This window comes from Balaenoptera physalus (assembly GCF_965194825.1).
Source record: "Balaenoptera physalus genome assembly, chromosome: 2".
Taxonomy (NCBI): domain Eukaryota; kingdom Metazoa; phylum Chordata; class Mammalia; order Artiodactyla; family Balaenopteridae; genus Balaenoptera; species Balaenoptera physalus.
Genome location: NC_138883.1, coordinates 118930863 through 118958313, shown reverse-complemented (window position 1 = coordinate 118958313; position 27451 = coordinate 118930863). Strand labels below are relative to the sequence as shown.

The 27451-nt window shown below is 57.7% G+C and overlaps 1 protein-coding gene and 1 long non-coding RNA gene across 6 annotated transcripts; one reads left to right on the top strand and one right to left on the bottom strand.

Moving 5' to 3' along the window:
* Nucleotides 1–92: 92 nt before the first annotated feature.
* On the bottom strand, nucleotides 93–11874 carry LOC309656321 (uncharacterized protein C15orf39 homolog). 4 transcript variants are annotated; one of them, XM_082452616.1, is made up of 4 exons: nucleotides 9688–9875; nucleotides 6189–6344; nucleotides 3525–5759; nucleotides 93–1559 (listed from the first exon to the last, which is right to left on the bottom strand). In XM_082452616.1, the coding sequence occupies exons 2-4, from the start codon at nucleotides 6292–6294 to the stop codon at nucleotides 1192–1194; spliced, it is 2709 nt and encodes a 902-aa protein (XP_082308742.1). In that variant the 5' UTR covers nucleotides 6295–6344; nucleotides 9688–9875; the 3' UTR covers nucleotides 93–1191. The 4 variants fall into 4 exon arrangements, with proteins under 4 accessions (XP_082308742.1, XP_082308743.1, XP_082308740.1 ...); XM_082452617.1 differs by lacking the exon at nucleotides 6189–6344 and having other exon boundaries at nucleotides 9688–11874; XM_082452614.1 differs by having other exon boundaries at nucleotides 3525–6344.
* On the top strand, nucleotides 6353–22900 carry LOC309656369. 2 transcript variants are annotated; one of them, XR_014261303.1, is made up of 4 exons: nucleotides 6353–9203; nucleotides 11869–12001; nucleotides 12125–12182; nucleotides 20513–22900. It is a non-coding gene; the product is annotated as an uncharacterized lncRNA (long non-coding RNA). The 2 variants fall into 2 exon arrangements; XR_014261304.1 differs by lacking the exon at nucleotides 20513–22900 and adding an exon at nucleotides 16101–16479.
* The last annotated feature ends 4551 nt before the right edge of the window (nucleotides 22901–27451 follow it).

The following is a 27451-nucleotide window of genomic DNA, read 5'->3' as shown; positions in this document are numbered from 1 at the left end:
GAGCTGCAGCCTCTGAGTGAGGGGCTAGCGATGACATATGAAATCTATGACCTTCCCCCAAGACACAGTCAGGCCCCAGGTCCAAACACAACCCAAATTCTTTTATGTTTAATGGCCTGCCTCCAGGGCCCACAGCCTTATTACAGACCTTAACTAGGCCAAGGGCCCGGCTTGCCAGCCTCTGGCTCAGTTCAGCACTCTGCAAGAAGGTAACCCACAGCAGGCCTGGCTGATGGGGCCCTGGCTTGGGGAGGGCCAAGGTCCTTAGTCGACATCTTCGGAGACCTCCCAGGACTGAGCTGTCACTCAGCCTGTCCCTTTTTTAGTCCCTGAGTCCCTGCAGCTGCTTGGCTTCCGGCAAACACACAACTTTCCTGGGAAAATGCACCAGGTTGGGGCGGCGCCTCAGGGAAGTCACTGGTGTGAATTCAGCACAGGCCGGGGCCTCCCAGGGGTGAAAGCAGCAGGCCCAGGACAAGGATGCCAGCCCCAGGCTGTATCCCTACACTCCCTGTAGCGGGGGATGGGAGTGGAAGGCTCCCTCAGGGAGCTCCAGACTCAGGGGTTAAGGCCCAACCCCAAATGCTGGGGCTGTATGTAGCCCTAGGCTTTTCTGGGAAATGATTCTAGAAAGTGTGTGAGCCATATACACTGGACAACGTACCACTCTAAGATGACCAAGTCCTATGACGCATCAAGACTTTCTAGAGGAAGGTTCTGCGGACCTCAGCCTCCTATTCCAGGCCCTGGCTGAGACCTAGGCTCCTGTCCTGGGCAGGAAGCAGAGAGCAAACCGTGATGGGTGTGTGTCAGGCATCACCGCACAACAACCCTGTGAGGTAGGCTGTGTTGTCCTATTTTACAAATGGGAAACTGAGGGCGCAAGAGAGGAAGTGGCCCGCCCGTTTACACAGCAAGGAACAGGAGCCAGGATTCAAGCCCAGGTCTGTCGGGCTCCAAAGCCCACACGTTTTCTCTAAGGAAGAAATATAGGAAGTAGTCCTTTCTGATAAAGGCCCTCAAGTTAAAAGTTCAGGGTCTCTCACCCCAGCCTGGGGTGGGGGGTGGGGGCAGGGTAAGAGCTGGAGAAACCCCAAGGCCATGTCCACTCCTGGCCCTCAGCAGCTGGACCGGCAGAAGCAGGGCATAGAGAGTGATCCCCAGATCTCCAAACAGCAGAGGCGACCAAGGCTACAGCTGATGGCTCTGGCTGCCCAACAGCTGCGGGCGGGGAGCGGTCCGGTCGGGTCCTGAGGCCTTATGGCCCCAAGTGGGCAGAGCCAGGCCATTGAGCCAGGCGGATTCGAGCAGGCTGCGGAAGCGCACCCTCATCGCGGGGCCGGGCGAGCTGGCACCAGCAGCAGGGGTGGGTGAGGCACCTCGGGACCCTCCTCCAGCAGTCGCCTCTGCTTTCTCCAGGCCAGGGGCTGGTGGCTTCCTCCCCGGCTTTTTGGCTTTGGGGGCAGACAACTTCCAAGCCAGGTCTAGGCTCTCTGGCTCCTGTCTGGCCACGGTGGGCTCTGAGGAGGGCACAGATCCAGCCTCAGTGTCAAAGTCACCTGGAAAATGAACATACCGTCAGGCTGCAGACCCCCAACACCCTCAAGTCCCATCTCCAGGCCTCCAAAGCCATCTAGACCAGTGGCTCTACTGTCCCAGGTCAGGGCGGCCCTGGCAGGGTCACAGACATCATGACCCTTCCCAGCACGTGCACACTGGCCAGACTGTCATGCCCGTCAAGCCGAAAGGGTGTGCTTCTCCCCAGGTGATACCAGCACTCTATCTAATGAGGGCACCCCCCAGGAACCCTTTGGGTGCAAGGACAAGAGGAAAGGGGCTCAACAGGCCAGAAACCATTGGTCTGATCCAAAGGCTCACTGAACAGGTGGGGAAACTGAGGCACAGAGAGAGAGGACCCTGCCACGTATAAGGGTGCCATCATTCTTCTGCCACATCACCCCCAGAACCGGAACAAGAGCCAGGCAGGGACTGCCCTGAGAGCAGTGCCCGGAGGGAGGGAGTAGAGGAAGGGGCGGAGGGAATGGGAGGGGGCTCCTGACCAAGAGCACACCTACTTGGAAGGGAGGCTGTCAGGGGAGCACTGTCTAAGGACACCACTGAGGAGTGGCCCCATAAGGATACGGGAGGGAATGGGGACGGGGGCGCCAAAATGCAGCCAGTGGTAGGAAGCTGGGCCCCAGACTCTCATAGACTTGGTCAGAGCAGGAGGGGTCTGTGACGTGCCTGGGACCCACTGTCCAGCGGACCTGTCCCTCTCTGGGCCCCAGAGAGCCCAAATGTATAGAGACAAGACTGGCTGGGGAGCTTGTGAGTGAGGCATGACACCCACTTTCACTCTTTCTCACCCAGGAATAGAATTCTTGTACTTGCATTTTCTTTGCACCCCATTAGGGCAAATGCCCCAACTTTGTAAGTGCTCAGTAATGCTCATCACCCACACCCCAAACTCCACATCAGCACCTCGCTGCCTCAGGCCCCCTCTCCACCCCGATATGGAGTCTGGACCAGGTAAATGCCCAGGGCAAGGCTGCCAGGATGGGGAGGGGACAAGAAAGAGTTTCTGTGGAGACACAATCAGAGGCCTGGCGGACGTAAGGCAGGGGGACTACAGAGCGGGCCTCTGGCCTCAGTGCCAGATGTCCTGAAGTAGGACAGGCAACGACAGACACCACTTGACACCATCACCAAAGCCGCGGCTGAAGAAGTGTGATCCTGATGGTACACGCCGTGAGGCACTACATCCACTCCCGAGAGCAAGGTCCAGCTACTTGAACTGATGCAGAAGATGCTCTCGGACACAAAAAACAGCACATTGGAGAACACCGTGCACAGATTATTTGGTAGGGAAAAGCAAACCACAAAATGACGCTCCGACTTACAGGCAATTTCTGTGTGTGTAAATATCTGGGAGGACTGGGGAATTACACATTTAAAAGTGTTCAGAGAGGGAGCGTGGGACCCCTCCCAGGTTTGGGGTATGAGGTGCTGGATGAATGCAGTGCTGCTGAGAAAGGAAAGACTGGGGTGGGAAGTGAGCTCAGGGCAAAGGTCAGGAGTGTGGTTTGGGAGGAGTTAAGGGTTGAAGAGACCCCAGGTGCAGAAGCCCAGCATGCAGTCAGGTATTTGGGGCTTGAGCTCAGAAGAGGGGAGGCGGGGCGGGACAGACACAGGGGGAAATGACCTCAGACAGGCACAACGGAGGATGAGGGGGGAACCTGGGAGGGTGCTGCGCCAGGGAAGGCCAAGTTTTCCTGGGGACAGAGCAGTTGGCACGTTCAGAGACTTACAAAGGAGGCTGTGCAGGCGCTCATTGATGCTGGGGGTGAAGAGGGATGGGGGGTGTCCACAGAGCCTACCCTGGAAGGCCAGCCCCCTCCCCAGGCACGAGCTCTTTCCAGAAGCCCGGGAATCCCTCAGCCCCTGGCTGTGACCACTCACACAGCCCACACACCTGTCACTCGCTCACACAGCTCCGGTGGCTACTGGGGCTGCCCCATGCTCACCCAGCTGGCGGCGTACACAGTCTCGCCACTGCAGGCCCAGCAGGTCAGGGTAGATGTCGGGCAGCTGGCGCAGCGCCAGCAGCTTCAGCATGCGCGATGTGCAGCCGTGCAGGGCGCGCTCCCGCAGGGCCCGCTCCTCCGACAGCGTGGTGGGCCGCAGCTCCACGCGATGCTCCTGCAGCACGTGGTCCACGGAAGCGGGTGGCAGCCGCGGGAAGAGCCGCTCCTTCACCAGGTAGATGGGCACGAAGATGGCCCCGGCCCGCACCACGTGGGGGAAGGGGCACTGCTGCGTGCACACGAAGCTCTGCAGCTGGGACAGCAGCTTGCCCAGCAGCCCCTGCACACCCTGGCAGTCCTGCCACGCCGCCCGGCCCCAAGGCCCAGACGTCTCAAGCCACTCGCGCAGCTTTTCCGGCGGGGAGTGGGCCACTGAGCCTGAGATGGCATCACACAGGGACGCATGCAGTCCTGCAAAGTGTTGCTCCGGGGAGTCTGCTGCGGCGGGAGTAGAAGCTGGAGCAGGGCCTGCAACTGGAGCCGGAGCCGGAGCCGGAGCCGGAGCCGGAGCTGGAGCTGGTGCAGGCGATGGAGCCGGAGCAGGGGCCGAGGCGGGGGAGGTCATGGCTACAGCTGGAGGGCTGGGCAGCGCCAGGTTGAAGCAGGCCACGGGCAAGGGCTGGGTGAGAATCTGTAGTCCAGCGGGCACAGGTGTGGGGGTGGGTGCAGGCTGGGCAGGGGCTGAGGTGGGCACGGCTGGGACCACGGCTGGAACCACAGTTGCAGGCAAGGGTGCTGGCCGGAGGATCTTGAATTTTCGGAACATGAAGGCCACAGAGCTGTGGAAGTTGGTCCTTGGGGTGGCCTCTGCAGTCACTGGCACCCCAGGCAGGTCTGGTGCCTCTGTGACTACCTTTTTCAGGACTTGTCGATCTGAGACCATGTCCCCCACACCTGGCATGTCGGAGACTGTGTTTCCCACGCCTGGCACATCCACAGCTGCGGTGGGCTTGGCATGCCCTGTGGGATGAGGGACCTTGGTAGGGGGGGCCTCTGCCGCGGTCTTCTTCACACTCAAGTCCAGTGCCACCTCCTCCTTAAGTGAGGCGTGCACACTCGAGGGGGCTTCCCGGCCAGGCAGAGATCCCCTGCAGTCTTTGTCGTGGCTCTCATCGGGGGCTGGGGCCGGGTCTGGCTCATCTGTGGCCTCAGGTGCCTGCACGTCCAGGTAGTCACGGTACGGGGCCAGGCTGAAGACGTTGTCGATAATAGGCATGGGTGGGGAGCTGGGTGGCAGTGTGCCATTGTTCTGCGGAAGAGACTGGCGCTCCTGGGCACAGGGCGGGAGTGCCGGTGGGGTGCGTGGAACTGGACTATCTCCAATGATGATGGGTGCCCCAGGGTGCTCATCGCGCTGGGGCTGGCGCTGCTCTCTCCTGCAGCTGGGCAGCCACATCTTCTCCTCGGCTTCCTGCACTGGCTTCTCTGTAGGCCTTGCAGGCTCTAAGCATGGCTGGCTGGCAGGCAGAGGCTGGCACGCCCGCTGGAAGGCACCGGGCTGTGGCACAGCCTGCACACCGTTCTGGGAAGGTGGCGTCCCTCCGAGCCCTGGGGATGCTCCATAGAGAGAGAGGTCATCCCGGGCGTAAGGAAAGCCCAGCATCTGGGGGGCAAAGTCCACTGGGCAGCGTGGGGCAAGAGGTGGCTCCAGCTTGAGGCCTGGCGAGGGTGCTGGGACGGGGGCAGAGGGGTAGGAATAAGTATCCAACCCCACTGGGGGCATATAGGGTGTCTGAGCTGCCTGCTGCCGCAGGTAGGGGCTGCTTAGCCCACCAGCTGCGTACCCAGCCCCCTTGTGGGCTCCCAGAGGCTGCGGTGGAAGCATTGAGCCGTAGCTGCCCTGCTTCTCTGGGTGGCGACAGGCTGGAGGGCAAGGGAAGGCCTGTGCGGGATGGGGCAGCGGATAGTGGGTGGGCACTGCATCCTGGCAGGCTGGTCCCAGAGGTTGGGCCAGCTGGGTCCAGGGACTGGGGGGTCCCTCGGGCAATGCCTGCTTGGGGTCCCCAGAGTAAGGACCTGCATACTTGGAGGCCAGGAAGCCCGTGCTGTGGATGGTCCGATACTTCTCCAAGAATGCCTGGCACGGGGAGAAGCTCACCGAGGAGTCTTTGCCAGATGTCCCAGCTGGCACCCCACGCAAGAAGGTGCCATCCAGGGACTGGCCCTTGCCAGGAGCTGGGGGCAGAGAACAAGATGGGTCGGCGGGGGGTAACAGGGATCCAGTCACCAGCGTCCAATCAACATCCAGAGGCCTCTTTGCTGCCCCTTCCCCCAGACAGGTTGAGAGCCCATAACACAGAGGGTTGCGGTAGACAGGTTTGGGTGCCGCCAGTGGTGGGCCTGGGTAGGAGTGAGCCTGGGGACTGAAGGGCAGGAGCTCAACGGGGCCAGAGTCCTGTACTTTCTCGGAGCTTTCTGTGGTTGGGCGGTAGAGCAGGCAGCTGGTCAGAAGGTTGTCTGCCCGAAGTGGGGGTCCTGCCATGTTGGTGGGGTACAAGGGTGGGTATGGGGTCCAGGATGCCAACCGCTCAGACCCTGTCTTCGGAGGACCCCCCATGGGGCAGGAGAAGTAGGCACCCTTGTAGCTGCAGGGGTCCTGGTTACCAGCAGAGGGGGGCAGGCTGTGCCCGGGCCCAGAGTCTGCCTCTAGGCGGGGCAGCTTGCCATACATCACAGGCCCCAGGGTCCCCAGTGGCCGCTTCTCCGCCATCACTGTGAAGGCTTCAAGCCCTCCAGGGCCCCAGCTACTCAACTGCTGACCTGGGAGAGAGAGGGAGAGGCAGGGGCTGTCAGAAAAACAGGTTACAGGCAAGCAACAGAAGGCTGTTGCTCCTACTGGCTCATTGCCATGCCCAAGAACTTGGCACTTAGTAGATGCTCAATAAAGACTGTATGGATGAATGAATGAAGGCATGAGCCAACTTTATTTTGTAAGCTGCAGAATCCTTTGTTTAATGAATTCTTGTACAGCAGCCCTAACATACCCCCGCTCCCACTCCAGGAGCCCCTCCTGTTCAGCTTTCCTCCACATGACTCCCAAGACCCCTTCCACAATTTCAGACTTTGTAGAACACAGTCTGAGGATCGCTTCACTTGGCTACTCCTCCTGCCCACACCTCCACCCATTTACAGATGAGGAGACCCATTCATCCCAAAGTCACTGATGAAAGAGATGGGAGGAGAGGCAGGCTTCCTACCTCTCACTACAAGCTCTTATTCCAAGATGCCATAGTGATCTCTAGATGCCTACAGCAGCCAAGATGTGGAATCAGGCACTGTCTACAAATTCAGATTTCCTGTGATACTCTAGATCTCACTTTCTGACCTGCCAGTCTCATGGAAAATAGCAGAGCCAGGCCTGGAACCCAGGTCCCTAGGCCCAGGAGGACAGATACTGGGCTTGGTTTTAGAGGGCAGTGCCCCAGCGCAACCCTTTGTATAAGCCCCACCCCGCACCCTAGACCCACCCCAGATCCACCCCCAGGAGGAGAGCAAAGGCTGTCCAGCAGATGGTGCTGTGGCGCCAACAGGAAGCTCCCAAAAGTGTAGGGGAGGAGAACCTGTGCCCATCCCAGCCCCTAAACTGCACCTATTCCAAGAACATGGGGGCAGCACAGGACCATGGAGCAGGTGGGGAGGCGAGAGGATGTGAATATGCAGGGAAGGAGCTTCCAGGGGTCACAAAGTGCTAGTTGGCAACGACTCCCATTGTATTGATGGAAAAACTGAGTACCAGAGAAAGACTAAGGTCCTCAAGCAAGGCCAAGCAAGGATTGGGACCTAGGCTCAGAGAGGTCAACTGTGGCTTTCCTCAAGGCAGCAGGCACCCAGTGGCCCAGGAGGGGGTCATCTGAGGCCAGTCTACTAGGACCACACTGACCTGCTTCTACCTCCCCCAGTGCCCTGTTCCCTGAAACCCTCAGGTGGCTTAGAAAGGATGAATCAGCTCAATCTTGCTATCATTAGGCCATGGGACAGGTGTCACAAGTTTCTATCACCAAGCCAAGACCAGCCCCCCTCTCTCAGTCTTCTCCCTTCCGGCTGGTGGCCAACGACACCCACACGCTCAGAGTTAGACCAGCACATTTTGGGGACAGAAAAAGCCAAGGGTAATATGGGGGCCAATGCCTACTCTCATCCCAGCCTAAGTGCACCAAGGAAGCCAGACAAGACTCAGAAAGAAAGCTGTCTCATCTCTGGGCCAGAATCCAACACCTCAGGCCAGCCTGGAGAAGTGGATGCTCCGAGAAGACAGGAAGGAGCACCAGAGCAACAATACCGATAGCCGTGCCCTATGACAGGGCCCTGCACCCCAGGCGGAAAGCCCCCACCCTGCTGCACAGCAACTTTGCAAGAAGGGGTTGTATGGTTTGGGGAGTGCTGAGCCTCCCTGCCCTTGGGGAGCTCTGGGTTAATAAGTGCTGGCTCTAGTCTCACCTTCCCCACACACTCCTTGGGGCCTTCTCCATACCCACCCCCGGCCCCAAGAGCCCTTCTCTCCTAGGCTCTGCCCACTGCGTGCCCTTGACCCTGGAGACTTCCTGAGACACCCCCCGGGACTTAGCCCAATAAAGGTGAGGCCACTTGGGACCCACAAGAGTCTTTGGGGGAGAGATGGGGGCTCCAGGGAGGCAGCAGAGGACTATGAAGGGTATGGGGGTAACATTACCTCCGGCTCTTAGGAGATGGGGAGAGCCCAGTGTTTTACACACTCCCTCAAGCGAGGCCCCTCTCCACTCTAAACGGTAGCCAAAATGTAGGTGCCTCCTTCCCTCACACACACGCAGCAAGAGGCAAGCAATTGTTCGGAGAAGGGCGGGACCCCAGGGGGCAGGGTCACATCACCCTTTGGGCCACCGAGCTGCTTGCTGGCTGAGGTTGCGGCTGGGCTGGGAGGACCAACCTCAGGCAGCGCCCAGGAGAAGAGCCCACCACCGCTGTGCCATCCCTGCCCTAAGCAGCAGGGGGAGCAAACAGCTCCGTGGCTCAATTCCCTCTTCCAACGCCTAAGGGGTCTCCGGATGGACGCTGGGCAAGACCAGGAAGAAGAGAGCGATCCTGCCCAGCTGTGGCCAGCGCTTGGACTCTCTTAGAGGGCTGAATCGGCTCCCCTTCCCGTGTTCTCACACCTCCCCCAGCTGAGGCTCTGGGCCCTGCCCACGCTACAACCGCATCTAGGGGCAGCCCAGGCTCTCGTGGTGGGGGAAGGGTCGCGGGATCCGCTCCACCCCCTTTCCCCTACCTGCCTGGCCCATAACTCCGGTGCCTGGGGCCCTCAGCCGACCTAGCTTTGGGGCTGCCGCCACACCCGACCCCGGCGGCTTCCGGGTGTCCCCATGCCCTGCCCTGAGGCGCTGGGGCGCACGTGCACCCCAGCAGGCCGATACACAGGCCGCCGCCACCCATGCAAACCCGTGCCTGCAAGTACGTGCCTGGCCCATATCTGCACCCACGCCCCTCCAGAACTGCGTTCTCCCCTCGTTCGGGCCCCCGCGCACCCAGCCCCACGGACCGACACCCAAAGACTGGCGGAGGGCGGGGGCAGGGGGCGGCCCGGCAGCAGAGTCCGGACAGCCACCGCCTCGGGGCGATCCCGCCAGCCTGGGCTGCGGCCAGAGGGTGAGTCAAGCCGTAGCGAGGAAACCGCAGGGCCGTCCCGTCCCAGTAGGGCGCGTCCAGGTCCCCGCGGCGCCTCAGTGCCAGACGCCCCCCAGGCCAACCCCCGCCACCCCCTCATCTCCGCCCGGGCAGTCCACGTGAGCCGGGCCCAGCGGGAGGCCCGAGGGCTCGGCCTGAGCTCCTCTTCGCCAGCCCCACGCCGGATCGGGCGCCGGGGCCCCGCCGGGGCTCCAGAGAGCTACCAGGCCCCGGGGGCCTCGAAGTCCGGGGAAAGTTGGGGCAGCGGCGAGACCCTTGCCCCGCAGCCCGCCAGCCGGGGGTCCGCGGCAGCCAGGAGCCACGCCACCTCAGCCCAGGCCCAGCGCGCTCCATCCCCGGGCCGGCCGGCAGGGGCGCCCTGGGGCAGCGCCACCCGCCCCTTCCCCACGCGCCGCCCGCAAACTCGGCCCAAGTTTTCGCGTCCGCCGAGTGGGCGAGCTCCTACCTGCAGGGCACCGGGGTTCCCGCTGCTGCTGCCCGGGGCCGCGGCCGCATCCTCCAGCGCCGCCGAGGCCGCGGGTCCTTGTCCGGCCGGGCCCTGCACGGGAAGTCGCGGTGAGCACCGAGCCCGGAGCCACCCTCCTCGCTGCCTTTCGCGCCGCCGCCGGGCGCCGTCTGCGGTCCCAGGCGGGGCGGGCTGGGGGCGGAGCGGGGGCGGGGCGGCCCGCGCGGTTGGGGCAGAGCCCGGCCGCGCCTCTGGGAGCTTGCGCTCCCCTGAGCCCCGGGGTGCGAAGGGCCTGCCTCTGCCAGCCCTCTGGGGACCGGGCCGCGGGCGCTGTGCACAGTCTGTACCCACCGCACTCTGAGAACCATCGCCTGGCGCGCCCATCCCACGCCTTCATTCAGTCACTCCGTTAGATCATTCATTCATTGTCACTTTCTAGCTATGCGGCCTTGCGCCCGCCACTTGACCTCATGAGCTTTAGTTTCCTTATTTTAGTAAAACTGGGATTATATCATAGTGGTTGTGTCGTAAGGCTTAGAAGAGTTTGTATTAAAATATCTGGCTCTCAAAAAAATAAATAAAATAAAATATCTGGCTCTCTTGGGCTAGTACAGTTGCATTAGGAGGCTGGAGAAGGGCTCCTTAGTCTGTCCCCTCATCTCGGTGCAGCCAGTGAGGGCAAATTCCAAACAAATGTATCTCAACTCCTGTTAGGGCACCATACCTGTCTGAGGAAGGGGTGATTTCCCCATCTCTGGAGTGAGACAGGAATGAGGATGCTGGGAGGTTTGTTAAGTGGCCTCTGAACCTTTAGGACAAATCTCCCTCAGTAAGACAAGCCTGAGCACGTGTAGCCTGGGAGGTGGGATGGGGTGGAGTATCCCCAGCCAGGAATGGTCTGTTACCAAGAGAGGGGCTGGAGTGGTGGAAGGGCTTTCTCTATTTGCCCTCTCTGGGCCATCTGATGTTGGATGAGAAGCCCCTTGGTGCTGCTACCTTCTCTGAAAAACCTGGTCCCTCACATTTCCTGGGCTGCCCAAGGACTGGGGACAGGTGTGTGCAGTGGAGGGAGGGAACAGGTGAACATGCCAAAGGTCAGAGCAAGTTCATGGGGCAAAACCACCCAGGCCACTTGCTCAGATCCCAAAGGTCAGGCCTGCCTGAGTCAAAGGGTAGAGCAAACGTAAGGCCACAGGTTCCAAGAGTAAGGAAGCAGCTAGAGCAGCTGGAGCTGAGCAGCAGGGGCTGGGCACTGCAGGGAGGAAGAGGAAGTGAAGGTCACCTGGGGGCAGCAGAGAGGATGTCACTTAACTGAGAGCTGGAGGGTCCTTAGAAATAGAGTTCGGAGAGAGCTGGCAAGCAGAGACTCAGAGAAGGTTGGGGCTTTCCCAAAGTCACACAGCAGGCTGAGATCAGGAAAGTGCATCTGTGTGCTGACAACTAGGAGTCATGGCCAAGCCTCAGCTCACAGGCTGTTCTTCCCCACTCTTGCTCTTCACCAACCTGGCCTCCCCTCCACGACACCCATTCCCCCGCCTCTGCCCTGTAATTAGGGGCTGGGTGGAGGGCAGTGTTCTCAGCTCTTAGGGTCTAGTCTCAGAACTCTCGGGTTGTATGCTCAGCGGGCTGGGTGTTCCCTTCAATCTCTCTGAGCCTGAGCGGAGCCCACCCAGGCCAGGATGAGCCTGGCGAGACCCCAAGGGGGCCAATTAAGAATCTTCAGCCCAGGACTTCCTTGGTGGCACAGTGGTTAAGAATCCGCCTGCCAATGCAGGGGACACGGGTTCGAGCCCTGGGCCCAGAAGATCCCACATGTCACGGAGCACCTAAGCCCATGTGCCACAACTACTGAGCCTGTGCTGTAGAGCCCGCGAGCCACGACTACTGAGCCCACGTGCCACAACTCCTGAAGCCTGCATGCCTAGAGCCTGTGCTCTGCAACAAGAGAAGCCACTGCAAGGAGATGCCCATGCACTGCAATGAAGAGTAGCCCCCACTCGCTGCAACTAGAGAAAGCCGTGCACAGCAATGAAGACCCAAGGCAGTCAAATAAATAAATAAATTAATTAATTAATTTAAAAAAAAAAAAAAGATTCTGCGGTCCCATTGAGTCTTGTCTTAATTCAGAGACCACTTCACAAAGTATCTTCACTTAATCATTGTCTTCTCCATTCCTTTTAGGCATCACTTAGACACCTTGGACTACAAAAGAGATATCACAGGGCAGGGGACTTGGGAGCCACTTTGTAACTTTCTGAGCCTCAGTTTCCTTACCTGCAAAACAGGAACCATGAAACCTGCCTCACAGACTGCGGTGAGTGTTGAATGAACAAAATCAGTGTGGGAAATTGCTTGTAAACTATAACAAGTTTGTAGAGTATCAGCTGACTATGAGCTCCTGAAGGCGTGACCTTGCCCTCTTCTTCTCTATCCCAAGGTCATGTGCAGAGCCTGTGGGGAGAGGTGCCTATCAAGCCTTTGTTGGATAAAAGAAGGTAATCAGTACAAGGTGGCTGCCTTGGGAACCCTCCCCCCCACCCCCCCGCACCGTGTGTTTATTAGGCTGTGGTCTTGGAGAGAAGGAATGGTATTGTGGCTGGAAGGAACAGTGTGAGCAAAAACAGAGAAGGGAATAGTCTGCCCTTATGTGGGCTTCCTGGCTGGTGTTAACAAAGAACAGTGGCATAGAGAAGCCTGGAAAGGAGGTTTCACACTCACCACCCCCGCCTCCAACACACACACCAGGGCTCCACAGGCTCCACAGGCAGATTCTCCCCCTCCACCCCGCACCAGACACTGATTACTCCTCCTGGCTCCCTGGGAAGGCGAGGTAAAAGGTCAGCTTCCTGAACCTCTGCTTGTTACCTACACATGGCTATTAATAACAATGCCATTCTCTCTAATGAGGCCACCCCTGTTATTTACAAATTTCCTTCCTCAGAGGAGCTCCTTCTCACCCCAGGGGAGGGAGATGTGGTGCTGGTAGCCACCCTACAGGCAGAGAAATAGAGAAGTGTGGTGCCTTTTCCCAAGACACACAGCAATGCTCTCCCCAATCCTTTCAGACCCGGCTATAGACATTGCCTCCTTCAGGGAGGCCCCCAGATTGCTGTTATGGCCCTCTCTGTCCTCTCTATTTCCTCATCCCTTCCCTCCTCCTGCTCAGCAGAGGAACATCTCAGTGCTGGTAGGTGGGCAAGGCAAGAAGGCAAGGAGCTCCGCCTTGAACGTGGCCCTGCTGTCCATTGCTTGATAGACATGATCTCATTTAATTCTTACAACAAACATATGAGGCAGGGGTGTGAAAAACAAGTGAACTGAGGTGTGACCTACTGAGCTGAGTCACCTTAGGCAAACCCCTTAACCTCTCAGTTTGCTCATCAGTGAAATGGGCATGATTAGAAAATGTCACAGGGCTCATGCAGATCCAAGGAGTTCACAGCTTGTTTTTTATAGTAAGTCCTCGACCAGTGGTAGCTCTAGAGGGGGAAGTGGCTTGCCCACATAGCCAAGAAATGGAGGAGCTGGGACTCTCCCCCACGCCCAGGACTATGTGACCCCAAACCCTTCTGAGAGAAGGCTCAGGCACAGCTGGTGGTCGGGAAGCCTCTGCCACTCAAGCATGCATACCCTGAGCGGTCCCCTGTACCAGGGGCTGTCAGCCTGGGCTCAGGGCATATCAGGGGGTCTGAACTGGATAGGACCTGGGGTGGGGCAGGTTCATAGGATCTGATCAGCATGTGGTGAGCCACTTCCCAAAGCTGTGCTGGAAAACCAGGGTTTCCTTCTGCAGGGAGGGCCAGGTTAGGGGCAGGGGAAACTGCTACTCTTCCTGAGTGAGCAGGGAGTGGGGACCCCCCCAGCTCTGGAGGAGCCCGACCCCACCTCCAGAGGAAATCAGTCTCTCAGAGGGGGATCCCAAAGACCAAGAAAGGGAGAAGACTTTTCACTAGGCCACTCTGAAGACCATGCCTGCCTTCTGGCTAGAAAAAAAGCCCGCACACAATAATTTGGGGACCTTACTGCAGGAGAGGGAGGACTTTCTGATTAATTAACAGCCAGAGTGGATTGACTGTCCTTCCCTTCCTTCCTTCCACCAACTACTGAGGACCCACAGGCTTTATGCTGGCAGTGAGTGGGACCCTGGTACTGTTTCCCTGGCCAGTGAGAGAGGTGGATATAAAATAGACCATGACACTCCAGTGTGATGTTTGCTTGTGTGGGGATGGGGCTGCTGTGGACTGAGAGAGGCCTGAGGGATAGGGTACTGGGCCTTGAGTCAGGGGAGGGTCCCGCATTCTGGCTGTGCCAGAACCCAGCTGCTGGCGGGTGGGGTGGGGTAGGGGGTCTGGCTAGGTGCTGACTCCAGAGAGGTTTTTCTAATGCCCACATCTGACCCTGTCACTCTCCCTGCCCCCAGCTTGGAGTCTCCCATGGCTCCCCAGTTCCCTCAGGATCCAATTTCCCACTCTGGCTTCTGCCTGCCTCCTGACTGACCCTCCCCAACCGGCCTGCCACTGCAGCCACCAGAGCCAAAGTTTTTTGCCGGGTCACACCTCCATGCTTTGGAATATGCTCTCCCTGAGCTTTGGCTGCCTGGCCAGCTCTTTCTTTGCTAACTCCTGTTGGTCTTCAAGGCTCCGCTCAGGCCCCTTCCTCCAAGAAGCCTTCCAGAGCTCCAGGCTCAGTCTGGTCACCTCTTCTGAGGCCTCATAGCATTCTGAACTTATCTCCATGCTAGCCATGAACTTATCTCCATTATCTAGTTGCAAGCCTGGCTCCCATACTAGCCTGGGTCTGCCTGAGCGCTGGGACTCCAGTGCCCAGCACAAGCCTAAGTCAGGCCGTGGTTGTGGAGTGAAGGGTTCATGGCAAAGGGGGACTGTGCACATCTGAAAGGGAAGAAAGGCAGAAAAACCTCCCCGGGCCCAGAGGTGAGAGCCTAAGAGGAGCCTCTGCTGCCAAAATCTCCCCTGAAGCCCCTGCATTTCCTCTCTCAGCCTCTCAGGACCCGAGACCGCAAACCCGAGGCCAGCGGCAGCCTGCTGGTCAACATAGGGAAACTGAGGCCCAGAGAGGGGCAGCCACATGCCCAGGGTCTGGGGCAGGCGGGCCTGGAACCCAGGTCTCCTGAAGGCCTGTCCAGTCTGAACACTGGCTTCCTTCTTGTTCCGATGCTGCCTCCGCATCCCACCCCCAGGAGGGAGAAACACCTAGCTGAGCTCCACCTGCACGCCTGCAGCCCCCTCCTCGGAGGCCCCCAGCCTGGGACTGGGAGTGAGGCGAAGACGAGGGGGAGCCCCTGAGAGAAGGGGAGAGGCTGATGCATTTCCCCCTCGGTGTCGCAGGAGGCTGCTCCCCCCATCCTGAGCCTGGACTCCTGCCAGCCTCCCTAATCACCTCCCCTCCTTCCCTATCCAGGGCCATTCTCTGGGGATCCCCTCCCCCGGGCCTCTGTGCCCTGGGCAGAGCAGCCCAGCTGTTACCAGGATGGTGGTTTGGGCCTGGGCAAGCTGTACCCACAACCCTGACTCCTGCCCAGTGCCCGCCTCGCTTCGGTCAGGCTTTGGCCTCCATAGGGAATTACCTTCCCCCAGCTCCCCAGTTCAAAGGTCTTGGGAGGCTGCCAACCCAGGTCCTCCTGGCCCTGCCTGGGCCCCCTCCCCCAGTGCCGGAGTACCCTCCTGTCCTATCGTGGGCAGGTCGGGTAGACTGCCCATTGAAGCCTTCCTAAGGCCGGCTGGGGCAGTGGGGTTCGGGCCAGGTGGTTAGCGCTGCCCCTTCGTTAGTGGCCCGCTGGGGTTTCCATCACTTAGGGCTGGTTACCAGGCAACTGCATCCAAGGGCTAGGCTCTGGCTTTGGGCTGGCACAGCCGCTGCTGCTGAGCGGGGAGGCTTGCAGTCAGGCCAGCTCAGGTCATGGTCAGGAGGCCTCATGTGCCTGGGAGGGATGGGGGTGGTGCCTCAGATCTGTAACCTCAGAAACTCCTTATCATTTTCTCAGCTTAGACCCATAGCCCTGCCCCACGAAAGGGGTCTCCAGGGTCTTCCACACAAACACCCATACTCAGAGCCTTCAGGTTTCTGGGAGGTTGAGGGGAGGCTGAGTGGGAGCAGAGAGGGGCACTTTTCCCTCTTTAGGGACTGGGGGTGCAGCCCTGTGGCCTTACCGACCACCACTCTGTGGCCTGAGGTGGGGTCCATGAGGAGAATGATTTCCCAGGTTACAGGGCTTGGGCTTTGGGTCTAAATCCTGCTCTGCCTCTCAGTGGTTGTGTGACCTTGGACATGCTGATTGCCTGTCTGAGCCTCCGTTGCCTCGTCTGTAGAATGGGATGATAACCCCTGTCTCATTAGGCAGTGTTTAGCCTGTAAAATACTAATTAAAACTTTGGCTCCCCTGGTCCGGTAAGATCCCACATGCCACAGAGCAACTAAGCCCATGTGCCACAACTACTGAGCCTGCGTACCACAACTACTGAAGCCCCCGTGCCTAGAGCCTGTGCTCCGCAACAAGAGAAGCCACCACACAATGAGAAGCCCGCTCACCGCAACGAAGACCCAATGCAGCCAAAAATAAATAAATAAAATAAATAAATTAAAAAAAAAAATTTGGCTCAGGGAGGCCCCCTTGGGGGGCAGGGGCAGGGATTGCCTCAGTCAGATCCTTTGGGGAGGTCCCCTAATTGGACCCCTGAGCCCTAGTAATGATGCAAACTCACCAGGCAGAGGATAACAGGCAGGGAGGGAGGGGAAAGGAGGAAGGAAACAGGTTGGCAAAAAAATAATAACAACCCCTCAAGAGTCCCCAGATTGTCACTTAGTTGCTGTGTAACTTTGGATGGGTTGCTTGACCTCTCTGAGCCTCCAATTCCTCATTGACAAGTGGAGATAATAGAAACTCCAGCCCCAGAGCGCTGCTGTGAGAAGATATTCAAGGAAAGTACCTAGCACAATGCCTGGCTCAGAAGTAGGGACTCAGAAAATTGGAACAATTATCATCATGCTATTAAACCTGTATTACTACCGACGACTGTTCATACCCATCATCACATTGAGTTCTGAGAGCATCCTGAGAGGAAGGAGAGTGGGGGCAGGCATTCACCCAGGGGAGGTGTTTAGCCTCCCAGCTTTGTCTCCTGATTACCTGGTCTGGGGGTCCTGGGCCCCCTGAGGGGTGTGGAGGAGCCGGGCCTGCAGGTCAAGCAGAAGGTCACAGAGCAGTCTGGGATGCAGATGGAACCAGAGCCTTCAGAGTGGGGAAGGATTTAACTAGGCAGAAAGGAGCAGAGAGGGTAGGCTTGGTTGGGGGAACAGCCTTGACAAAGGCCTGGAGACCAGAGAGAGTGCAGAGTGTGGTCAGGGGCCACGGGAGCCAATGGGGCTAGATGCGGGGTGGGCTGAGACACCTAGGCCGATGTGAGTGACAGTCACATACTGCCCTGCTGAGGCCTGGGGTCTGACCCTAGGCAACCAAAGACCCCCTTACTCCAGGGTGCTGAGAATGTGCCAGAAAGGTGGGCTGTGAAGAGGGGAATCCTTTCTGGTTGCATCAAGGTGGCCACACTAACTCGCCTGCCCTCTGTCTGGAGGTCAATCTCATCCCCCATCTGTGAGCCTCCATCATCACAGAGCACAAATCCATCTCCCTGGGCTCTCCAGCCCCCTCGGGAGGCCACACAGGCCTGTTCTTGAGGGACAGAGCCCAAGCCGAGGTCCAGAAAGAGCCAGGGCTGGCATGGCATGAGCCCAGACCCTGTCAGGACGACCCAGCTCAGTGCTGTCACCGCTGTTCTCACAGGCAGCCTCAAGGGCCCCCAGCCCCACATCTGCCACCCCAGACAGGGGTATCCTCCCTCCTCCTCCAGTCTCCTCCGGAGCACAGCACTCTGCCCCCCAGTGCTCAGTGAACCCTTCCAACAAGTGTGGCCTCAGAACACAAGTCTTCTGGTGGCAAGAAAGCCAGGGCCAGGGCTGAGCTGTGGAGGAGACCAGGACGTTGCAGGACAGCTGGCCAGTGCTAGTAAATCAACAATTCCTGAGCAAACACAGCCCGGGAAGCCGGGCCTCCTTCCTCACCCTCTGCGGGCAGCCCCCTCCCCTCATGCAGTCCCTACAACCAGGCCATCTGTAGCTCACTCGGCTCCAATTAGCTCAGTAATTAGCACCTCATCGGCCTGTCTGCCTTTGAACAGCTCCCCTGGGAAGGGGTTTGAGGAGGTCTCCATGACCTCAGGGCCCAGGGCTGGGGCAAGTTCATGCAGGTCCAGGGGCCAGGCTGCAAGGCCCCTGTCAGTCTCCCTGCACCCACAGGTGGCCCCAGCATTCACTGATGTGGCATTCCCAGCACAGGGCAGCGGAGCCAACTGAAGAACCCCTCTGGGATTGGAGTAGGGGGCTGGGAGGCAGAGGAGCCCCTCCCAGGACAAGGCTTCTTGCAGCAATCGCTGGGACCCTTCTCAGCACCCCCACACACCTCCTCACCAGCTCTGCTTATTCAGGGACCCCTGGCTGGCTGGGATATCAGGGTGATGGGCAGGGGAAGTGTGCGAGGACAGCCAGGTCCCCAAGGGAAGGAGGCAAAACCGGTTGGGGTCAGATCAGGGAGCTGAGGGGGGGTGGGATGGTCTCTGGCTGGTGGGGTCGGAGAGGGCCTCCTGCAGGAGACAAAAGGAAGTGGAGAGATGTGAGGGGTTGTCAGAGTGTGTGAGGCCACAGCACAGCGCAGGGGCTCTGGCGTGAGGGGCAGGCCAAGATGTCCCCTGACTGAGCTCAATTTCCTCATCTTTTTTTTTTTTTTGGCTGTGTTGGGTCTTCGTTGCTGCGCGCAGGCTTTTCTCTAGTTGCGGCGAGCGGGATCTACTCTTCATTGCGGTGCGTGAGCTTCTCATTGCGGTGGCTTCTCTTGTTGTGGAGCTCGGGCTCTAGGCGTGCGGGCTTCAGTAGTTGCAGCACGCAGGCTCTAGGGCGCGTGGGCTTCAGTAGTTGTGGCACATGGGCTTCAGTAGTTGTGGCTCACGGGCTTCAGTAGTTGTGGCACACAGGCTCAGTAGTTGTGGCTCGTGGGCTCTAGAGCGCAGGCTCAGTATTTGTGGCGCACGGGCTTCATTGCTCTGAGGCATGTGGCATCTTCCCGGACCAGGGCTCGAACCCGTGTCCCCTGCATTGGCAGGCGGATTCTTAACCTCTGCACCACCAGGGAAGCCCTCCACATCTTTAACAGAGGAACAGTCACAGTAACAGCCGCCAGGTTCCGGGGAGAATTACAAGATGTGGGGTGTGGGGCAGAGCAGCAGTGCTACGGAGGTGGGAGGCAGGTGGCAGCGGCACCCAGGCTATGGGGCAGGAGGTGAGCGTCACAGGAAGCCAGCTTTTGTCTCCCTCCCCAGAGTCAGAGAAACACTGGCCGAGGGAGAGAGGCCTTGACAGGGCTGGGGGTGCCCCTAAGGTACTGCTCAGGCCTGGGGGAGGGTGTGAGGGAGGGCATGTCAGGCCCAGGTAAGCAACCAGTCTGAACGGCGCAGGGGACCCAGACAGGCAGGAAGTCAGCCTCACCCCAAGCCAAAACCCACAGATCGGGGCAACCTGGGGCTGACATCGGTCTGTGGTCAGCCACGAGACTGGAGCCCTAGCAGCAGGAAGGGCAAATAGGGTGCAGCTGGGAAGACACTTGGCCAGGGCAGGGTCTGCCCCTGCAATGAGTCTCTTCCGGTTCAGTCTAGAAAAGTCCCATTGCTGCCTCACTGTTCTGGTGCCAGAAGTCCCTGTAAGTGTCTCCTTCCCTGGGATAAGCATTGCCTTATTAAAGATGGTCTGGTGAAAAAAATGCCACCAGCCACTTAGCCCAGTCCCAAATCCCAACTTGCCACTCATGGCTGTGGGACCTCAGGCAGGGCCCTTCACCTCTCTGAGCTACAGGGTCCTTGACTGTGGGATGATGATCCTGCCCCAAGTTCATGGTGAGGCTCAAGTGCCCAGTGTTCGTAGGCACTTGATTGGGCCTGGCAGGCAGTAAGCACTCCGGGAGCCTGTGTTCCCCCTCCTTTCTCAGGCCAGTTCCTGAGAAGGCCTTGGGACCCTGAGAAAGTCGAGGTCCGCGTTCCCTCCTCTAGAAAGGAGAAGTTCTGTGAGTCACGGCGGAAAGGCCAGAAAGCCAAAACCAGCTCCCCAGTCCCTCCTCCCTCCAGAGGCTCCGAGCTGGAGGGGAGCGGGCAGGCAAGTCCTTCCAGTAACATCTCCTGCTTTCAAGCCTCCAGCTCCCAGCCCATCTTCATCCCAATCCTGGCTCCCAGTTCCAGTTCTATCCCCATTCCTATCCCAGTTCTGAGGCAACAACCAGGAAACACAGCAGGACGATCCTAATAGGGCGAAAGGCATTGAGGTGGGTTTGTTCAATTAAGGGGAAGGGACTCGGAAACCACGGCTCCTTGCCTCCAGGCCGCTGCCTCTGGCCTGGTCCTCCTTGCCCACAGTGATCTTCTGAGTGTCAAACTCAAGTCCACGGGGGCTTCCTGTGACCCACACCACGGGCGCTGACGGTGGGGGGCAGAAGTATCAGGCTCTGGTCAGCCTGAGCCCTGCCTGTGACCATGGTCCCTGTTTGTCCCCAGAAGGGGCAGCATAAAGCCTTAAGGGCAAAGCATTTGTGAAGTCATTTGGAGGCAACTGTGGAGACTGTACTTCTCAGCTGGGAAGGGGGTGCTGAGGGAAGCAGCAGGGGAAGCTGGTGAACCCAGGAAGTGGATCTGGCTTGGACGTGAAAGGCCTGGGCCTCTCCCTGGGGCCCAGGTGACCACAGCCATGATCAGTCTTCTTTATTTCTCAGTCAGGGTCTGCCCAGAACCGGGGCCACCTCTCATCCACTCCTGCAACCCTTTTGGTCCCAAGCACCCCTGTGGACTTTGAGGGGCTCCCTGATTGGCTGACTCCGTGACTCCAGGTCAGTGCGGGTAGAGTGCTAACCGTCCCCCAGGGCTGTGGCTGGGAGCCAGTCCCTGGGGAGCCAGGACTGTCACCGTGACCTGATAGGCTTCTACCAGGATGGTGGCCTCCCCACCCCGTGACAAGTCGAGACAGGCCTCACAGAGCAGAATGAGGGCCCTCCCCGAGCTTGAGAATGTGCTTCCGGGGCCACGGGACTGGAGGGCAGGGGCCCACACTCTGGGTTGGAGAGGCCGGGGGAGATGGGTGCCCTGTCCTCAGCTCAAATCCTGCCTCTGCTGCTTCTTAGCTATGTCACCTTAGGCAGGTCACTTCATCTCCCTGTAGCACAGCTTCTGCGGGTATAATATTAGGATAATTGTCACCCACCTTGTGGGACAATCAGGCAGACTAAGTGAGGTTGTGAATGTGAGGAACCCAGCGTGAGCTGGGGCTCAGCAATGCTCAGTGCTTCCTGGAGGTGAACCCGAGGGGTGGGGTGGACCGAGCTGGGCTGTGCAGCTGGAGGTGCGTGTGCATGTGGGGGACTGGCCTGGGACAACCAAGAGAGACCCCTCTCCCAGTACAGGCCTGCACCGGGGTGTCCACTGCCCCCCTCCCCAGCCCTCATTCAGCCGGACGCATTCCCTCCTCTACCCCTCCCCATTTCCTGTCCAATCTCCTGTCCACCCGGCTGCCTGTGGACTCTGTCCAGGACTATTGACTCTTCTCGTAATGAGGACAACATCAGTCCAGAGCCTCACAGTTCGTGAAGCTTAGCAGACTGGAGTGGACAGCAGTCTCCCGAGCTGCGGGTTAGTAGGCCAGTCGTGCAGAGGCGGAAGCCCAGGTGAAGTGACCTGCTCAAGCTCTCACTGCCAGGAAGCAGCAGATCCAGAAGCAGACCCCAAGCTGTGGTCCCTCACTCCCAGCGCTGTGCTCCTGCCACTGCGCCTGGAATGGAGCTCTCCCAGCCAGGCCAGACTCACAGGAAGGAGCTCAGAGGACCAGGAGGAGAAGATGTTGCAACCACACAGGAGCACAACCCCTCACGGACAGACACACCTCGGAACACGGCTTTTCATTCATTCTTTCCCCCATTCATTCATTCATTCATTGGCTCACTCCTTGGTTTTTTTTTGCTGCGCTGCATGGCATGCAGAATCTTAGCATCTTAGTTCCCCGACCAGGGACCGAACCCGTGCCCCCTGCAGAGTGGAAGTGTGGACTCCTACTGGACCGCCAGGGAATTCCCCCCTTGTTCTTTGTGTCCTGCACTCTGCCAGGCCTGTTATGCCAGGGTATGTGTGCCCTCTGTGTGTGCCCACAGGACCCACTAGTCACCCAGGACCCTAAAAGCCCCCCTGGCCTCTCATTTCTGGCCCAGAATAAGGAGGTGTTGGGGGGAGGGTGTTCAATCACCCACTGCCCCCGGCCCCGGTTTTGCTCCCCAACCTCCACCCCCCACACTCCCCCATCCCCAGCCCCTGTCCCTGCACTCACTGCTTTGGGGTTTACACTGAGTTCCTCCACCAGACTAGCAAAGGCAAGTTTGCATCCTGGCTGCACCCCAGCCGAGCTTTGTGACCTCAGGCCAGTCACTGGACACGGTTGGCCAGTTTTCTCATCTCTGAAATGGGGCTCATACGCCTTTCTTCCTTTTTTATGGTGGAAGCAAATGAAAAGCACTGGCACAGCCCTCACTGGCTCACCCTCTCCCACCTGAAGCCCGGGCTGCCACCACCCCACCCCTACCAAACGGGAAGACCTGTACCATCTAGACAGGGGCTGGGTCGCAGCTATTCTTTGCCTCTCAGTTTCCTCATCTGTAATGTAAGGATAAAAACACCAAATGGTATGTTGTGAGACTAAATTAGAAAATCAATGTATCTGGTGTACAGGTTCATTATAAACAACAGGAATGAATGGATAAATAAATAAACCCTTGAGTCTGCTCTAACTTCTTCAAAACCAAACCAAACCAAACCAAACGCTGATTAGCAAACTCAGGTGCTCTATTGCTCATAGCGTATCACTCAGGACTCCCATCATGGGCCCCATCTCTGTGTCTTTGAGGTCCCACGGGCTGGACGCATTTGCAGAGGCAGGCTGCCCAGAGGAGGTTGGCCTAGGGTGGCCCCAGAAAGAGGCAGGAGGCTGAGTCTGAAGTCAGGATGAGGCCCTACAGGTCTTTCTCTGACTCAGGACGATCTAGCAGCAGTCCAGGTCCTGTACTATGTGCAGGACCCAAGCGGCTACTGTCCGAGGGGCCTCAAGCCTTTAGCTTTCAGCAGAGGCTCCACACAGGGCTGCTGCCAGCCCACCTGGACTGGGAAAAGGCACCGCTCGGGGCAGACAGAGCCCTGTGTCAGTGCGCCTGACGGGGGAGCAGAGCATGTGCTGGATTTCAGGGGCTGGACACCCTTGTGCATTGCCCACCCTGCAACTGGCAGGGACCCAGTGGCCCTCCAGTAACTCTGAGGCTGGTGGAGTGGCTTCTGTTTCTCCAGGCAGACTTCCCACCCAGCAGCTCGCCCTGCGCCCATGGCCTCCAGCCCACTCCTCCCCACGCTGGAACCCCACCCCCTCTCCAGCCCTTAGCCCCTCAGCACTGACTGGCGCAAGGCAGCGTTGGTGTTAAGCTTTGACCAAAGGTCCGGATGATGCAGAGGAGCAACGTCACAGCTAAGCAGGTCAGACAATGAAACGGTGGCCCTCTTATCTTAAAACCCATCAGCTGTTTCCCATCCTGCCACTCCCGACTCAGGTCACAGCTTGCTGACATCTTCCAGGGATTCCCCCCCAACCCCCGTCTGAAATGCTTGTTCTCCCATCCTCATTCCTAGCAATTTAGCACCCCACCCCAGCAAACCAGCTATGTCTCCCATTTCTGAGCCCGCCCAGGCAGCTTGCTAAACTAAGGGCACCTATCAGCCCAGGCCTCACAACCTTCCGCTGCAGTGTCTCTTTTAACAAGCTACACCCGTTCTCAGACAGTGCTTTCTTGCCCACCCACGTAGAGAAATGGACAAAGAATGATAGGAAGATTTATTCCTCTGGGATTTTTTTCTTCTTCCCTATGAGTTTGGTCACTTTTCTACCTCATCATTTTTAATCTGTGAAAGCCAATCTCAGACAGGTTTTAGATGGTGAGCATGTGTTACAGGTTTACCATAAACTGGTTAGCAAAGGAACCAGTCAAGGAAAACAAAACACAATAGATTCCTCCAGTATCCTGGGAGAAGCTGTGTAATAAAGTGACTGGCAGCACAAACACTAAAGCCAGACTCACCTGGTTTCAATCCAAGTTTTGTCCCTTTCTAGCTGTGTGACCTTGAGCAAGGATTTAACGTCTCTGTGCCTCGATTTCCTCATCCGTGAACAATGGATAATAATAGCACATACGTCATAGGGTTGTTGTTGTGCCTGAAATCTAATTGAATTCAAATTAAGTGAATTAATATGTGTAAGCTACTAGCACAGTGCCTGGCACACAATAAGCATGAAAGACTGTTAGCTACTGTTATTATGAGCAAGTTTATATAGGAGAAGAAAAAGGAATGTTTGATAAGGTTGTTTAACTATGTACAGGTCTGGTTAGCTTTACAGGGCCGTAAAGCTGTCACATTCATATCAGCTGCATGGGTTAAACCTGGGTCATACCAACTAGGACAGCCCTCAAATTACCAGGTGTGGACTGTTAATCAGAAATGCCAGCTGCAGAAGTTGCGTGGGGTTTTGCGTGTGTGTGTGTGAGTCTGGGATATCTTTCTTTCCCAGACTTCAGCCTGCAGCCCTGTGATTATCAGGAACATCTTTTAATCAAGCAGAGCCTGGGGAATGGGAGGTGGCAGAGGATGAGAGAGCTGGGGAGCCTGTTCCATCACTGCCAGGTGATACTGGCAGGGCTGGTAGAGGGCTTTGCTGCCACTAAGAGATGGCCAGGAGGTGCTGCTGTGCAGTGAAGCCTGGGACTGGGCGGCTGAAAGGCTCCTCTGTGGTCCTGGCTATGGGAACAGCTCTCAAGGGCCAGCCATGGTTTCTGGCCACTGGCCACACTGTCTTCTGAACCCTTGGCCTGTGTGGAGCTCCTTCCCTGAGTTCCCAGAGCCCTGTCAGGTCCCAGAATCCTCTGCCCAGCCTTCTGCTGGCCTGAGTGTCCTGTGGAGGAAGGGAGGCAGGACTGCAGGAGGACCCAGCCAGGCTGAGCTGGGAGCCAAAAGGGGCTTGGCAACTTGTCGAGAACTGGCACAGTGCCTCCGTGGCAGCCCCCTACTCCACCCAACCCGCCGGAGCCACTCAGGACCTGACACAGTATTCAGTTAGTAAAGCCATGTTGATGTTGCCTGGTAAAAGTAAACCCAAGACACAAGGTCACCTGACATTTAGTAGTTCTATCCAATAGAAATATAATACGAGCCATATGTTTTTAAAAAATTTTCTAGTGGACACGAAAAAAAGAAGAAAACAGGTGGAATTAAATTTTAATATATTTAATTTAACCCAATTTATCCAAAATATTGTTTCATATGTAATCAATATATGAAATTATTAATGACATATTTTACATTCTTTTACTTCAAGCTAAGTCTTTGAAATCCTGTGGGTATTTTACACTTCTTGCACATATTCATGCCAACTAGCCACTGCAAGGGAGGGAAAAAATCTTCCTCTACCCTCCCAGGTTCAGCTGCAGAGGCCAGAGAATTAAACTGACAAAGGACAGATTAACAGGAGAAAAAAGTGTATTTCATATGCACACAGGAGCCAACAAAGGAAGTAATTGGCTCATTAAATGATTAAAGTTGAAGGTTTACAAACCTAACTTAGGGAAAATGGAGGGGAAATAATGGCTTCTATGGGGAAAAAAAAAAACCAAATAGATTTCTTTAGGAATGATAAATGGGTTTTTAGGAGAACCAACATAAGAAAGTTTGTGATAATATTTGTCTATACAAGTATGAAAGGTCTCTCGTCTTCTTCAGGGCCGTGAAACTCCCCTGGAGAGGGGATTTATGGTAGCTTCGTTTTCCCAGAAGTTGCTGCTTTTCGTCAGATAAGGGAAGCTCCCAGGAGGCTTTTTTCTGCATCTGTTGAATCTCAAATATCTTCAGCTTAAAATGATCTTCATGCCAACTCTGGGGTTCCAAGTGAGTCCCCAAACTACACTTCAAGGGCTCAACAGGCACAAGTGGCTAGTGGTTACCTTATTGGACAGCGCAGGTGCAGAATCACCAAATCGCTGGGTGCCGGGACCGGGCAGCTCCTAGAGATCGGGCAAGCATCCCTTCTGCTGCCTCCATGACCTGTTCTGGCCCACACCTGCTTGAGTGTCTGTCTGCCAGGGGCGGGGGCCCACAGCCTCCTCAGGCAGCCTGTTGCTCGGATCCGGCTCCGAGGTGCAAGCTGTCGATATTGAGCGGCAATTTCCCCCACTGGTTGTGCAACCCAATACCTTTTCCAAAGCGCTGGCACAAACCCGCTGTGAGGGTGGCGGGCAGGTCTTCCTGTTACCCAGAGGGTCGGTGTCCCGCAGCAAGTCGGGAGAGGGAGATGCTAGGATACTACAGAGTCATCCTTGCTCTGCGCGGCTGAGTGGTCCCCCAGACCCCTTGGAGGGGAGGGTCTGCGTTCTGGGACACCTGGCTGTACGAGCACCCACTACACCGCTAAAGTAGAAAGCCCGGCTCCAAGCCACAGCCAGCTCGGTCGGGGGCGGCCCCTCGCCCTGCGCTCAGGGCGCACCTCTTCTTCCCCCAGCTGGGAGGCACAGAACCCTAACGCAGCCCCCTGTTTTCACAGGTGGGGAAACTGGGGAGCAGTTCTTTTGCTGCCACGGCGTAGTCCCTTCCCTCTAGCTGAACCGGTGTCAACGAAGTCCCAGGGGCCTCCGGAGAAAACCTGGAGGCCTTCCTGGCCTGGGGGGCCCGGGGAGGGAGGCTCCTCGCTGGCCCTCTGCTCCTCGGACACAGGCGGCGGGCGAGCGAGGGCCGCGGGGACCTGCCGGCCGGGCGGGAAGCTCCCGGGAACCGTGATGTAACTCGGCGCCGGGCTTGCAGGAGCAGCCCCAGGCGTCGCCTAGGCTTGTTTACCCGAGTCCGCAGTTTACCGGGGGTGGAGCCATAGCTGCCTCGGCCCCGCCCCCGGCGTGCCCCGCCCCGCGGAGCCCCCATACCCCTTGCTGGGCGAGCGAGGCTCCCTCCTCCGTGGGATTCCGAGGTCCGGAGCCTCGGAACTGAGCTCCAGGGCTTTGGTCTTCGTTCAGTCTTAGACGTTTGAAGACCCGAAGCAGTGGCGGTGCCAAAGGGGTGACTCTGAAAGGGCCTGAGCCCCCAAAGCAACTCACAATAGCATTAAAACTAAGTAAAAAGCTGGAGCTTGCTCTGCCCACGCAACTTCAAGACGAGGGCCCGTCTACCTAAACGTACTAGCGTCTCCCCTGCAGTGGTAGCAAGTCCCTGCATCTCTCTAGGTGTCAAGTTTCCTCATCTCTACGATGGGGAGCAGGCTTCTTCCATACGATGCATTGCCATGACAGTCTCTGATTCTAGGCATTGTGGGGAGCACTTCTTTGGGCCTTCCAAAAGTCGGCCTCCGGGGAAAAAAAACTCCAGTATTTCCCGGGGGCCCTTCCTAATTTTGCTGCCATGGAGATAGAGTTTGCTCTTGATTGGGAAAAATTGCTAACACCCTGGAGGGCTGAAGGGCAGAACTGCCTAGGGGCTGGGACTCAAGGTGGCCTCCAACCTCTCTAGCTGCAGCCCCTCCCAGCCCCATTCCCAGGCCTGGCTCGCTGGGGCCAGTGGAGTGCCTGTGTGCCCAGCACCCAGCCCAGCTGAGCTCT

Bases quoted from the DNA above. Each gene is read 5' to 3' on its own strand.
- LOC309656321 (XM_082452614.1), bottom strand. From the start codon at position 6,294: ATGGCGGAGAAGCGGCCACTGGGGACCCTGGGGCCTGTGATGTATGGC. The intron at 1,560-3,524 runs GTGAGCATGGGG...TTCATTTTCCAG, and splicing joins CTGTGTACGCCGCCAGCTGG to GTGACTTTGACACTGAGGCT.